Source organism: Lemur catta, chromosome 1 (assembly GCF_020740605.2).
Source record: "Lemur catta isolate mLemCat1 chromosome 1, mLemCat1.pri, whole genome shotgun sequence".
Lineage (NCBI taxonomy): Eukaryota > Metazoa > Chordata > Mammalia > Primates > Lemuridae > Lemur > Lemur catta.
The window spans coordinates 45,250,862-45,265,597 of record NC_059128.1 but is presented as its reverse complement, the minus strand read 5'-3'; the positions used below and the strand labels follow the sequence as shown (position 1 = coordinate 45,265,597).

General features: G+C 37.5%; 1 protein-coding gene and 1 non-coding gene across 4 annotated transcripts in view; one reads left to right on the top strand and one right to left on the bottom strand.

The window, feature by feature from the left end:
• The first annotated feature begins 4,199 nt into the window (after positions 1-4,199).
• Positions 4,200-14,736, top strand: part of KLHDC1 (kelch domain containing 1) — a 43,395-nt gene continuing 32,858 nt past the window's right edge. For all 3 annotated transcript variants that reach the window (XM_045567743.1, XM_045567742.1, XM_045567744.1), the window contains exon 1: positions 4,200-4,556. In XM_045567743.1, the coding sequence (XP_045423699.1) occupies positions 4,461-4,556 (96 nt within the window). In that variant the 5' untranslated portion in view covers positions 4,200-4,460. The remainder of the gene's footprint in view (positions 4,557-14,736) is intronic.
• Positions 8,266-8,369, bottom strand: LOC123630934. Its single transcript, XR_006732864.1, has one exon. It is a non-coding gene; the product is annotated as a small nucleolar RNA U13 (small nucleolar RNA).

Here is a 14,736-nt window from a genome sequence, read left to right as displayed (position 1 = left end):
CTCTCTGTCCTTCTAAAGGCTAAAATAAATTTTACTTTTATATCTTAATCTCTGTGTGAGAAATCTTTCTCCACCCATGCCATGAACACCTACCAGGTTTTCCACCCTAACACAGTGACTTCCAGGATATGTGGTTGAGCTTAAAAAAAATTTAAAAAGGAGACAGGAGTGGTGCTCTGCCTGTAGTCCCAGCTACTTGGGAGGCCGAGGCAGGTAGGTCGCTTGAGCCCAGGGCCCAGGAGTTTGCCTGGGTGACAGAGCAAGACCTCATCTCTTAAAAAAAAAAAAAAAGCAAAGTTTAGCAAAGGAGGAAAGAACAAAAATATATGTACATTTTTATTTGTTTTTGCATTGAAAAAGCCTCTAGATGGTTAAACTAGACACTACAAAAATGATTACCTGTAAGAGGATGAAAGCGAAATCTTTCTTTATAGTGAGATTTTGACCCATGTATATGTTTTACATATTCACAAACATAGAAAAGAAAAAGTAAACAAAATTGAAAGCATACTAAAACTATTACACCTAATTATATATTAAATTGGTAACATTATGTCACAGAAAAAAGTGATTTTTGAACACAGTTCTGTTTTGGAGGGGGTTGTTCACTAACCTGGCAAAGGGCCCCACCCACCTTCCACCCAGTGACCCAGCTAGTAAACTAGGGCATCCTCCCCCATAAACCAGTTAGCCACCAATTCCCTGTGGTTCTACCTTTTAGTTTCTCTCAAATCTGTTCACGTCTATCTTCATGGCCAGGCCCCTCACTTAGGACACTAGCATCTCTGGCCAGCAGTGACTGACCTGCTAACTGGTTTCTTTGCCTCCAATCTTGCCATTAGAATAAACCTTCTAAAACATAATTCTTACCATGTCACTTCCCTACTTAAAGTGCTTCAAAATCTCTCCATATTAAAGTTCACAGGTCATCTCTTCCTCTCCAGTTCCTTCTGCCAGGAACACTTCACTCTCTCTTCCATTCCATTTGCCTGAACAATTCCACTCATCTTTCAATTCTTAGCTTAAACTTTACTTTCTCTCAGGAACCTTCCCTGTCTCCCCCAAATCTAGGTTAAAGGCCCTACTCTGTAGCCCTAAGGTGCCCTGAACTTTTGCTACCTTCACACATACTGCACAGTGTTGTAACTGTCTGTTCTCTGGTCTATAGACCCCACTACACTCCAGGAGGACAAGTGCTCCATTTCAAAAATACAATACCAATATTACTAGTAACAATAAAGTGATCAAGTGAGGACTTTAAAAATACGTATATTATTGAGGCATAGTTTACATTAAGTAAAATGCACATACCTCTATGCAGTTTAATGCATTTTGATAAACATATACACCCAAGTAACCACCACCCCAGTCAAGATATAGAACATTTCCATCCCTCCAGAACATTCCCTTGTACTCCTTTCCATCAATCCCCTCTCCCTACCCCACTCTCCTTTTATTTATTTTTTCTTCTCTTTTTTTTTTTTTTTTTTTTTTTGAGACAGAGTCTCATTTTGTCACCCAGGCTGGAGTGCAGTGTAGTGATCATGGCTCACTGCAGCCTCCTGGGCTCAAGCAATCCTCCTGCCTCAGCCTCTTGAGTAGCTGGGACTGTAGGTGTGCACTACCACACCTAGCTAATTTTTTTATTTTTTGTAGAGATGAGGTCTCACTATGTTGCCCAGGCTGGTCTCTAACTCCTGGACTCAAGTGACCCCAAAGCGTTGGGATTACAGGTGTGAGCCACCATGCTCAGCCTGTCATTATGGTTTCATCAATGACCTTTTTAATTGCCACATCCAATGGTAACTTTTCAGCCCTCATCCTTACTTGATTTCTCCAAGGTCTCTGACCCTGTTGACCATTACTAAAACAATTTCTTTTCTTGCTTCCATGGTACTACAGTTTCCTGGTCGTCTCTTGCTCTGGTTGATCCTTCTTATCTTCCTTTCTTTTTTCTTCTACTGAAATGTTCATATTCCCAAGGTCTTCTAGTCTTCTTACTCCACATACTCTCTTTGAGAAATCTTATCCATGCCCAGGCCTCCCACAAACTTGTCTGTATAATGATGACTCCAATATCTTTATCTCTAAACTAAACAGGTAATGAACTCCAGACTACTCTAGCTACTTCCTGGAAATCTCCATATGTATGTTCCACAGACACTTTCTAATCAACAAGTCAAAACTAAAGTCAGTGTTTTATATATGCTGAGAATAGCACTACTATCTTACCAGAGCCCAAGTTAAAAAATTGAAGTCACCTTGACTTCATCTATTCTCTTGCTCCACAAGACAAATCTGATAAAAGCTACAGATCTTCTCCTCTTTGAAAACTAGATAAGAGCTATGTGCCTTTTCTCCTAGGAAAAAAGAAAGAGCACACACACATATTTTATTTACAGGTTCTAAATCCTCCATGGCATTTAGGAATCCATATATCCCAGGGTAAGAGCTGCTGTTCTGTACCTTGTTGATTCTGTCTCTTTAACATTCTTATATGCATCTATCATTTTCATCTCTAGAATTATATAGCCTTTGGTTCAGAATTTCATCTCTCTGGTAAACTGGAATATATTTAGTCTAAGGAACTTAGTAAGTACCTAATAACAAGCAGGAACTGTAATTGATACTACGGATATATCACTGAACAAGAAACACAGTATCTCTGCTCTCAATGGAGCTTATAATACATCAGGGAATATAAAAATTTAACTACAGGTACCAGAAGTGTGTTATGAAGTTTAGGGTGCTATGAGGGCATATAACAAGTAGACCTAATCTAGACAGTGAACTTCTCTAGAGACAATGTGTAAACTGAGAGCTGAAGAATGAATAGGAAGTATCTAGGTGAAGTGAGTATGATATGTATATTACAAATAAAAAAGAGAGAACTTGATAGTTAGACTTCTATAGCAATATGGCAGACTAGATATCCTGAACAATCCTCACTTTAAAAAATACTAAAAATTTTGATCAAATATAAAAGCCAATGTTAAAAATATATCAACAAGCTAGCAAAAAAGTAAAGAATACCCAGAAGGAAAAAAAGAAGCAGGAACAAATATCTTTTTAAAAATGGGAAATCAGAAGGTAAGCAAAGGACAAAATTTGGCTTTCCAGTTGAGGTCATTTACTCAAACACTGAGACTCACTTATTTTCACCACCTCAAAGAGTTCAGGTGATAGGAGATAAAGCATAGAGGTTACCCAAGGTATGAAGTCTAATAGAAAACCCCTTGCATAAAGCTAACATTCCAAAGGACTTCACCGAGACACTATTTCAAACGTTTTGGATTAGCCCCCAAAAGTTTAACAACATATTCTGTTAAGCAGTCACTGTCGTACATTGCTGGTGTTGACAAAACTTCTATTGAGAGAAATTCAGCTACACCTAGCAAAATTACATACGCATTTATCCTCTGATCCAGCAATTCCACTTCTAGAACTCTACCCCCAACCCATACTTGTAGAAATACAAAATAACATATGCATAACGTTATTTATTGTAGCACTATTTGTGATAGCAAAAAACTGGAAATAACCATTATGTCCATCAATAAGGACCTGATTGAATAAACTATAACACATCCACTCAATGGAGTGCTGTGAAGCCATAGAAAGGACTGAGGAAGATCAATATACACTGACATGGAATGACAGATACATTGTTAAGTGAAAAGAGCAAGTAAGTTATAGACAGTGCATATAATATGCTTCTTTTTTCGTAAGGAGGAAACGTGTGTTTACTTACACTGTCAAAAAGAAATAGTTCACTAAAGTGCACCAGACTTAAATGCCTTCTAAGATGGTGTAATATGAAGCATTCTTGAACGAAGCTGAACCAGAATCTAATAAAGCCTTTAGATACAGCTTCTAGTCTAAAATAAATATGGGAGAAGGGTGCACAAGTTAATGAAAAAGCACACTGAGGAAGCAATCAAACAAACCCAGAAGGTGGATGGCCATAGGAAAATAAGGAAACTAACCCATTTAACAAATCAATGGCATAAGAGAGAAAGTATTCTAGATTAACAAAGACATAAAAAAAAGTCTTGCGAGGCATAACAGCCAAATACAATGCAATGCTGGCCAAACCAACTGTAGAAAGTCATTTTGAGAGAACCAAGGAATTTGATAACAGACTACTGAATGAGGTTGTATTGCCAAAACAACACAATTCCGAGCGAGAGGAAGTCTGAGCACAGCAGGCCTCATGGAAGTCAAGGCCCCTTCTTCCTGCCGGGAGCCAAGACACCCCTCCCGGCCACGCCGCCCTTGGCGCGGCTTCCCGAGCGAGGGAGCGAGCGAGCTGCGAGGCGGCGCAGACGCACTGGATCCGCCTTCCCACCAATCTCGACCCTCGCCGCGTTCCGTTCGTGCGTGGACGAGTCGGGACGGGAGGAGAGGCCGCTCGCGGGGCAGGGGCTGCGGCGCGCCGAGAGGGGGCCCGCGCCGCACGGATGGCGGACTCGCAGCTGTTCTGCGTGGCGGAGGAGCGCAGCGGCCACTGCGCCGTGGTGGACGGAAACTTCCTCTACGTGTGGGGGGGCTACGTGGTAAGGGGAAGAGGCGGGACGGGGCGGACGCGCGCCGGGAGCCCGCCGGCCCCTCGGTCCGAGCGGACGCAGAGCGCCCGCCCACTCCCGCTCCCGAGGCGGCGGCCCGGGCCCGGCGCGCCCCTCCGCCGGCGGCGCCCCCCAGCCGCGCCTGGGCTGCCCGCCGTCCCGCCGTCGCTTCGGCCGGGGAACCTTCGCGCCCCCCTCCAGGCCTCTTCCCGCGCCCCGTCTCCCCTCCCCCAGCCGTCCAGCAACCCCCGGTCCGCCCAATACAAAGTCAGTTACCGCGCGATTAATTCTCTCTCCGCACTGGCGCAGGCTTAAAAGGACCCGAGGACGCCGTGCTGTATTATTGTGTTTATATTTCTTTATTCCCACGGCGCGATTTGAAATAAAATATCGAAATCACTGAAGCATTTAAATATTTCTAAGCTATTTTTAGTGGTGTTTCTTTACTAATGAATATGAATTTTTTTCTCTAGTCTCGAAGTAGATTCGTATTAGCAATAATATACTAAAGAGTATTACAGTGAAGGGTTTAATTATGTGTGTTTGTTTTGCTTCCATAATCATAGGGTTATAGCAGCAAGAATCGTAAAGCTGGAAAACAATTCAGGAATACTATATGTCAACTCCTTAGTTTTCAGATTTAAAAAAAAAAGCCATCTGGAAGTCCTAGTGAAAGTAGAACCTTCCTCTTCTGACTGTCTCCATACTGTTAATACTATGTGACAGACCTGTCACCTGACTGAATCACACTGAAATGAAGTACATACAGGCGTACCTCGGAGATATTGCGGGTTTGGTCCCAGACTACCGGAATAAAGCGCGTCTTGGCTTCCTAGTGCATATAAAGTTACGTTTATGCTGTGCGTACGGTTAAGTTCGCATTAGCATTATGTCTGAAAAACAATGTACATACTTGATTCTGAAAACCTCACTGCTTAAAAAATGCTACAATCATCTGAGCCTTCAGTGAGTCCTAATCTTTTTGCTAGTGGAGAGGAGAGTCTTGCCTTCATGTTGACGACTGCTGACTGATCAGGGTGGTGATTGCTGAAGGGTGGGATGGCTGTGGAAATTTCTTAAAATAAGGCTACAGTGCAGCTTGCCACATCAATTGACTCTTCCTTTCCTGAGTTTTCTCTGTAGCATGTGATGATGCTGCTTGATAACATTTTACCCACAGTAAAACTTCCTTCAAAATTAGTGTCAATGCTCTGAAACTGCTGATGCTTTATCAACTAAGTTTATGTAATATTCTAAATCCTTTGTTGTTGTTTCAACAATGTTCATAGCACTTTCACCAAGAGTAGATTCCATCTCAAGAAACCACTTTCTCATCTGTAAGAAAGCAACTCCTCATCCATTCAAGTTTGATAGATTGCAGCAATTCAGTCACATCTTCAGGCTCCACTTCTAAGTCTAGTTCTCTTGCCCTTTCCACCACATCTGCAGTTACTTCATCCACTGAAGTCTTGAACATCTCAAAGTCATCCATGAGGGCTGGAATCAGCTTCTTCCAAACTCCTGCTAATGTTGGTATTTTGACCTCCTCCCATTAATCACCAATGTTCTTAATGCCATGTAGAATGGTAAATCTTTCCCAGAAGGTTTTCAGTTTACTTTGCCTAGATCCATCGGAGGAATCACTATCTCTGGCAGCTATTGTCTTACAAAAATCTATTTCTTAAATAATAAGACTCAAAAGTCAAAAGTACTCCTTGATCCATGAGCTGCAGAATGATGGATGTTGTGTTAGCAGGCATGAAAACAACACTAATCTCAGATTTGTCTTCATCGGAGCTCTTGAGTGACCAGGTGCATTGTCAATGAGCAGTAATATTTTGAAAGGAACCTTTTTGTCTGAGCATTAGGTCTCAACAGTGGGCTTGAATTATTCAATAAACCGTGTTGGGACCAGATGTGTGGTCATCCAGGCTTTGTTGTTCACTCTACTGCACAGGCAGAGTAGATTTAGCATAATTCTTAAGGGCCCTAGGATTTTCAGAATTGCAAGTGAGCATTTGGTTTAAGTCACTTGCTGCAATAGCTCCAAACGAGTCGGCCTGTCCTTTGAAGCTTTGAAGCCAGGCATTGTCTTCTCCTCTCTAGATATGAAAGTCCTAAATGGCATCTTCTTCCAATCTAAGGCTGTTTCATCCACATTGAAAATCTGTTGTTTAGGGTAGCTACCTTCCTCAATAACCTTTGGCTATAGTAGATCTTCTGGATAACTTGCAGTTTCTGCATCAGCCCTTGCTTCACCTTGCACTTTTATGTTATGGAGACAGCTTCTTAAACCTCATAAACCAACATTTGCTAGCTTCAAACTTTTCTTCTCCAGCTTCCTCACCTCTCTCAGCCTTCATAGAACGGAAGAGAGTTAGGGCCTTGTTCTGGCTTTGGCTTTGGCTTAAAGGAATGTTGTGGCTGGTTTGATCCTCTATCTAGACCACTGAAACTTTCTCCATATTAGCAATAAGGCTGTTTTGCTTTCATATTATTCTTATGTTCACTAGAATAGCACTTTTAATTGCCTTCAAGAACTTTTCGTTTGCATTCACCACATGGCTAACTGGCACAAGAGGCCTAGCTTTTGACATGCCTTCCTCAGTAAGCTTAATTACTTCTAGCTTTTAAGGTGAGAGATGTGCAACTTTTCCTTTCATTTGAGCACTAAGGCCATTTTAGGGTCATTAATTGGCCTAATTTCATTATTGTTGTGTCTCAGGGAATAGGGAGGCCTGAGGAGAGGGAGAAAGACAGGGAAACGCTTGGTCAGCAGAGCACACAGAACACATATAACATTTATTGATTAAGTTCGCTGTCTTCTATGAGCATGGTTCAGGGCTTCCCAAAACAATTACAATAGTACATCAAAAGATCACTGATCACAGATCACCATAACAGATACAATAGTAATGATGGAAAAGTTTGAAATATTTTGAAAATTGCCACAATGTGACACACAGACACAACGTGAGCACATGCTATTGGAAAAATGGTGCCAATAGATTTATTCAACACAAGGTTGCCACAAACCTTCAATTTATAAAAAACATAATACCTATGAAGCACAATAAAGCAAAGCGCAATAAACGAGGTATGCCTGTACTCTGTGTGTTAACTAATTCTCAGATCCAAGTTGGTATTTTTTGTTGTTGTTTTGTGTGTTCTTAATTTAGTGCAGTATCAATATGGGAAAATTAGAACTAACCTTTGAGTGCCTACTATATTTGGCATATGCTAGGAACTCTCATATCCCTAATCTTACATATTCTTACTATAACTCTGTAAAGTAGGTAAGATCCCCATTTTATAAATAAGGACAATGAGTCAATGAGAGCAAGTAAATTTAATGGCCATTTGACCTCCAGATCTGGCAAGAGATACCAACCTAGATATATGGGATTTGCAACGGTAATTTTTTAATGATAAACTAAATAAACTAGGTGATTATGCTTTCTTAATGTCTAACATTTCCACCATTTATTCTTGATGAGAAAAATAGTCTGGTTATAATGATGGTTGTATGCATAAGAAATATTTTGATTGTTTTTGAGCTCTGCCCCTTGAAGATATAGAGGTGTCAAACTTCAGATGCTATATTGATTCTTATATTGTAAAAGTCAAGTGAAAAGATTCACTTAAAATAATAATCTGTAATATCTCACATCTATATAGATTAAAACATTTTTTTCTCTCACATCAGACAGATAATGTGCTGACATGGTAACAAGGTTTGAGGGAGGCACATCTCACACATGAGCACAAAAACTCAATCATCATACTTACGAACTACAGAAGGATCTGTATAGATTGCTTCTGGGCCCATAAATGAAATGTCTTCATTTTTTACATATCATTTTGATACTGAAAATTGTACAATTGATAAAATTTCAATTCTTCAGGTGGCTTTTATTGAAATACTTCTCTTACTACTATACATTAATCCAATCAGAGATGCCATAAAGAGCACCCTGAAAAATAGAACACAGCTTTAGATCCTGAATCTACTACTTTTTTAAATTCCACGAATTATCGGCAGTTAAATAATGTCTAAGGCATAAGTGGAAGGAAAGGGAGAGTAGAAGGCAAAAAGAAAGGCACGATATATCATGAGAAAAAGTAGTATCCTTCCAACAATTGTTTGAGTCAGATCTGTCTGAACAGAGGGTACCTAAAAGGCCCTGGAATCCGGAGGTATTCCAGTAGTCAGTAGTTAAGAATAATGATCAGATGATTCCAGGTTATATATTCCAGTCACAATTTTCCTCCTCAGCACAAACAATATGTGTTAAAATTGACAAACATGTATTCTAAATCTCACTGATATCTGTCTAAATTACTTATTGCTCTATTGTCGAACATACTCTAAAGGACATTATATCTGAAGATAGCCCCATCTGTAGAGGTAAGAATGGTAATGTCTAAAAAAAGTGGTTGATTCTAATCAATGCCAGAATATTCTTTTGCTCTTAGTTCTTCTATATCTTTTCCACATTACTGGAATTCATACAGACTTTAGTGCTCCTACTAGGAACATTAAAAATTGTGAGTAGTTTTCCCAAATTTTGGAGGAAAAACTCAATGTCTTGGCATGTTTGCAGATGACATGCTTTTCTCTATGGCCTGAATCATTTGAACAGTTTTATTTCTGTATTACAACTGATACTAATACATTTTGCTCTGAACTTTTTCTTATAGAAAATATCTGTATAAATATGCTTAACTACATATTTCTGTTATGGATATGGACTTAAAGGGAAGGAAGATCAATTTAGAAAATGAAAAGAATGAAGATGGGAGGCTTATGGTGTCAGATGTTAAAACATGTCACAGTACTATAATAATTAAACCAATGGTCCTGATGCAAGTAGAGATAGCATGATGGAATGGGAGAGAACTTAGTAACAGCCAACCATATAAGACTCTTTTGTATTTAAAAGATAGCATTTCAAATCTGGAAAAACAATCACTTATGCAATAAATGGTCCTAGGACAGCTAAAGCAAAATAATATTGGAGACTTGAGATTGAAGAGTTATAAAAAAACTGAGCTATACAATACTGGAAGAAAATATATGACTTGTAAAATCTTGAGTTGGGGAAAAGACTACAAAGGAAAAGATTGGCAGATCAAACTTTTAAAAAATTAAAAACATTTTTAAACATCAGAAAATGAGAAGGCAATGATAAATGGAAAAATATTTGCACCCCATATGAAAAACAAAAGTCCTATAAAAATAAAGGTGTCAGTATCCCCATTGAAAAATGAGGGATAAGCGCAATTTACAAATAAGAAATACAAATATAATATGAATCAAATCCATTAGCCAGGTGTGTTGGTGCATGCCTATAGTCCCAGGTACCTGAGGGGCTGAAGCAGGAGGATTGCTTGAGCCCAGGAGTTTGGGGCTGCACTGTACTCCAGCCGGGGTGACAGAGTGAGATCCTGTCTCTTAAAAAAAACACGAAAACTCAAAACAAACAAACAAACAAAAAAAAAGCCAGCTGAAAATAATTTGCAAAGATTCTCTCCAATTTGGAAAGATTAAAAAGAATTTGGGGGAACAGCATGGGGAAATGATTTACCAATACACTGGTAATGGGAGTACAAATTTGCATAACATTTTTGAGGAGGAATTTAGCAATGTGTACAAAAGCCTTGAGTGTATATTCTCTTTAACCTAATATTTCCACTGTATACATTCATAAATGGTAACATAGGCCATCTATGTCAGATAGAAGACATTTATCATTCTTTTTAGCTGCCCCAAATCTGAACCTCCTTTCTGTATTTGTGGTATTCCCCCAATGAGTGAGTCTTGTCAGGTATTTATTTTAGTTGTCTAACTAACTCCTACCTATCCCCATAAAATGTAAGTTCTATAAAGATAGGTAGTTTGTTCCCTATTGTTTCCCCAGTGTCTAGAACTGGTTATAGCTCATGGTAAATACTCAATAAAAAGAACTTAAAAGCCAGGTACTAACTTTTCCAGCCTCATTTGTAGCTGGGTTGTGAGCAAGTGGCTTGGACTTGGTTAGATGAATCTGTGCTCGATTTGGACTTGGGAATAAAAATGTAAAAAACCAGGACCTGTAGAAGATTCTTACCCTGCAACAGAGTTTAGGAAGATGAAGGTCCCTGGCATAAAAGGCAGTGCCACAAGCTGCAGTGTGGTGCTCAGCAGTGATTTCAGACCTGTTCTACTGGCACACTTTACGTAAATCTGAGGCTGGTTCTCCAGCCTCCCTGATGATTCTGTGATCATAATGTTCATTTCTTAAAATTTTATTTACTTAATTTTTAAATTGAAATATATGCATTTTGTACAAAAGAATGTATGAAATAAGTATTGTTTAAAGGTAAGCATCTGTTTACCCTCCAGATTTAAGAAATAGACTACAACATGTACCTTAGAAGCTTTCTGTTTATCCTTCATTGATTGCATTGCTGCCTTCACCCCCACTCCCATGGGTTACCACTATCTTAAACTTAACTAATCACTCTTTTCTCTATAATTTTCCCATACATGTATCACTAAACAATATATTATTTGGTTTTGGAATCATAGCATATATTTTCTTTCATGACTTAATTCTTTTAGTTTTTAGATTCATACATTGCTTATATTCAGCTAGTGTGCACTTGTGTGGCTGCACCTATTATTATAATACTCAGTGTCCATTATGACTGGTCAGTGCCTGTGGTGCCCGTTGTTAAATCATCCCTAGATTTACTCATTTAATGTGTATCCTGTATAACATTCTATTGTGTGAATTTACTGTGATTTATTTATTTATCCATTTATCCATTCCACTATTGGTGAATATTTGAATGTTTCTAATTTTTTGCTATCATAAGCAATGCTGCAATGAGCCTTCTTATAACATGCCTTCTATTATACATGCATAAGATCACGTACATAGGGCATATACCAAGGAATGAAATGCTGGGTCACTTGGTATGCACATGTCCAAATTTACCTGGAAATGTCAGACTGTTGCCAAAATATTTGTATCAACTAAGACTCCCACCAGCCACTTCCTTGCTCCACATCCTTGACAACATTTGGAACCATCTGGCCTTAAATTATTTGCCAATCCAGTGAGTGTGACATCATATTTCAATGTGGTTTTTGTTTTCATTTCCTTGATTACTGATAAAATTGAGTGTCTTTTCATAACTTATTCATAACTTATTCACGTTTCTATAAAAATGCTGGTTCATGTCTTTTGCTCATTTTTCTATTGGGTTGTCTTTTTTTCCTGATTTGTATGAATTCTTTAAATATATAGTTATATAAGTTGAATGTATCTTTTCAGTTTGTAGCTTGTCTTTGTATTTCTTGATAATTAATTTGTTGAACAGAAGTTATTAATTTTAATGCAATTTCAATCTTTTTGATAATGCTTTGTGTTTTTAAGACATCTTTTCCTACGTGGAGGCCATAAGTCTCCAATATTGTCTTTTAAACATTTTTCAGTTTTGTCTTCCATGTTTAAACCTTTTCGTAACCTAGATTTTTTGTTTAGTTGGTTGGTTGAAGGTAGGGATCCAGTTTCATTATATTTTCCATGTGGATAACCACTTGTCCTAGTGTTATATATCCCCTCCTTTTCCTACTAACCTGCAAACACAATCTGTCATACATTAAATTTTCATGGATGTGTGATCTGTTTCTAGGTTCTTTATGCTGTTCACTTAGTCTATTTGTTTATTCTTGTGACAGAAGCATGCATTCTAAATTATAATACCTTTATTAGAAGTCTAAATGCTGGGTAGTGAAAACCCCATCCCCACTCTATCTTCTTCTTCAGGAGAATTTTGGTTATTTGGGCCTTTTGTTCTTTTGCATAATTTTTAAATATTTATTATAGTAAAATATATAAAACATAAAATTTGCCATTTTAACTATATTTAAGTGTATAATTTGGTGGCATTAATTGCATTCACAATGTTATAAAACCATCATCACTATCTAGTTCCAAAATTTTTCATTACTCGAAACAGGCACTCTGTACCCATCATGTAATACATTCCCATTCTCTCTCCCCTTAGTCCCTGGTAATCTTGGATCTACTTTCTGTGTCTGAATTTGCCTTTTTTCTAGATATTTCATAAGAATGGAATCATATAATATTTGTCTTTTTGTGTCTGGCTTATTTTACTGAGCATGTTTTCAAGGTTTATCCATGTTGTGGTATGTATCAGAACTTCATTCCTTTTTGCAGCTGAATAATATTACATTGTATGTATGTACCACATTGTGTTTAGCCATTCATCTGTTGATGGACGCTTAAGTTGTTTCCACCTTTTGTCTATTGTGGAAAATGCTGTTTTGAACATTGTGTACTAGTAACTGAGTCTCCATTTTCAGTCTTTTGGGTACTTAGGAGTGGAATCTGGATCATATGGTTATTCTACATTTATCTTTTCAAGAAACCACCAAATCGTTTTCCACAGCACTATACCATTTGTATATACTTTTGAACAAGATTGTCAAACTCCACAGAATCCCCAGTTTGGATTTTATTCATTACTGTATTCAATCTTTAGATCATTTGGGGGAGATTGACATGTTATGGAATTGAGTTTTCTAATCCAATTATATAGTATATCTGTCCATTTATTAGAACTTTTTGATGTCTTTCAATAAAGTTTGATAGTTGTTTTTAAAAGGATCTTGTATATCGTAGGTTTATTCTTAGCCTCTATGTTTTTTATTTGTATTATGAATTTTATAAAATTAAATTTCCTGATTGTTGCTGGTGTTTTGAAATATAATGGACTTTTGAATTATTGTTATTCTGGCAAGCTTTCTCAACTTTCATTAATTCTCATAATTCATCTGTTAATTTTCTTTTTAATTCCTGTGTAGATAGTCATAATCTGCAAATGGTGACAGTTTTGGTTCTTCCATTCTAATCTTTATTTTTTTTAATTTCCTTTTCTTCATTGTACTGGTGGACCTAAAGTACAATGTTAAATAGAAGCTATTTTTTTCTTGGTTTTAATCTCAAAAAATTGCTTCAACATTTAACCATTAGGTTTGATGTTTGCTTTAGGGTTTAAACGGCCGAGAAGTATTTGGAAAAATGTTTAACATCATTAATCATCAGGGAAATGCAAATAAATGCAAATCAAAACCACAATGAGGTATCACCTCACCCAAGCTAGAATGACTGTTATCAAAAAGACAAAAAAATAACAAATACTGGTGAGGATGTAGAGAAAAGGGAACTCTTACACACTGTTGGTGGGAATGTAAATTAGTACAGCCATTATGAAAAACCATATGGAGGTTCCTCAAAAAATTAAAAATAGAACTATCATATGATCCAGCAATTCCAGTACTGGATAGATATCCAAAGAAAATTAAATCATTATATAAAAGAGATATCTACACTCATATGTTTATTGCAACACCAGTCATGATAACCAAGATACAGAGTCAATCTAGGTGTCCAACATCAGATGAATGGATTAAAGAAAATGTGGTGTGTGTGTACACACAATAGCATACTATTCAGCCGTAAAAAGAAATGAAATCCTGTTATTTGTGGAAATACAGATGAACCTGTTTGATTTTTTTGTAGACAGTTTTTATCAAATTAAGGAAGTTCCCTTCTATCTGATTTTCAATGAGTGATGTTGAATTTTAGAGAGTTCTGGAGAATTTTAGAGAGTATCTTTTTTATGTATTACTGGATCCTACTTATTAATTATTTTTTAGGATTTTTGTGGCTATGTTTATAACTGAATTGGATAGTGTTCCTTTTATATTCTGGAATAATTTTTGTAAGATTGGATTATTTGTTCTTCGAATGTTTGGTAGAACTCATCTGTAAAGCTATCTGAGCCTAGTACTTACTTTGTGGAGGAGGTTTTAAATCTCTGATTCAATTTATTTAAAGATACAGGATTGTTCAGATTTTCCATTTTTTCTTGAGTCAGTCTTGATACAATTCTTCCCCACTCCATACCCCTTCCAGTCTATCTGTTTCATTTAGATTTTCAAATATATTGGCACAAACGTAAGTTGTTCATAATGCCCTCTATTTAATTTTTGTAGTAACTATAGGTATGTCCCCTTTTTCATTCCTAAAATTGCTTATTGGTGACTTCCTTTTTTTTTTTTACCCCTCCAATAACCCTGTCACAGGTTTATTAG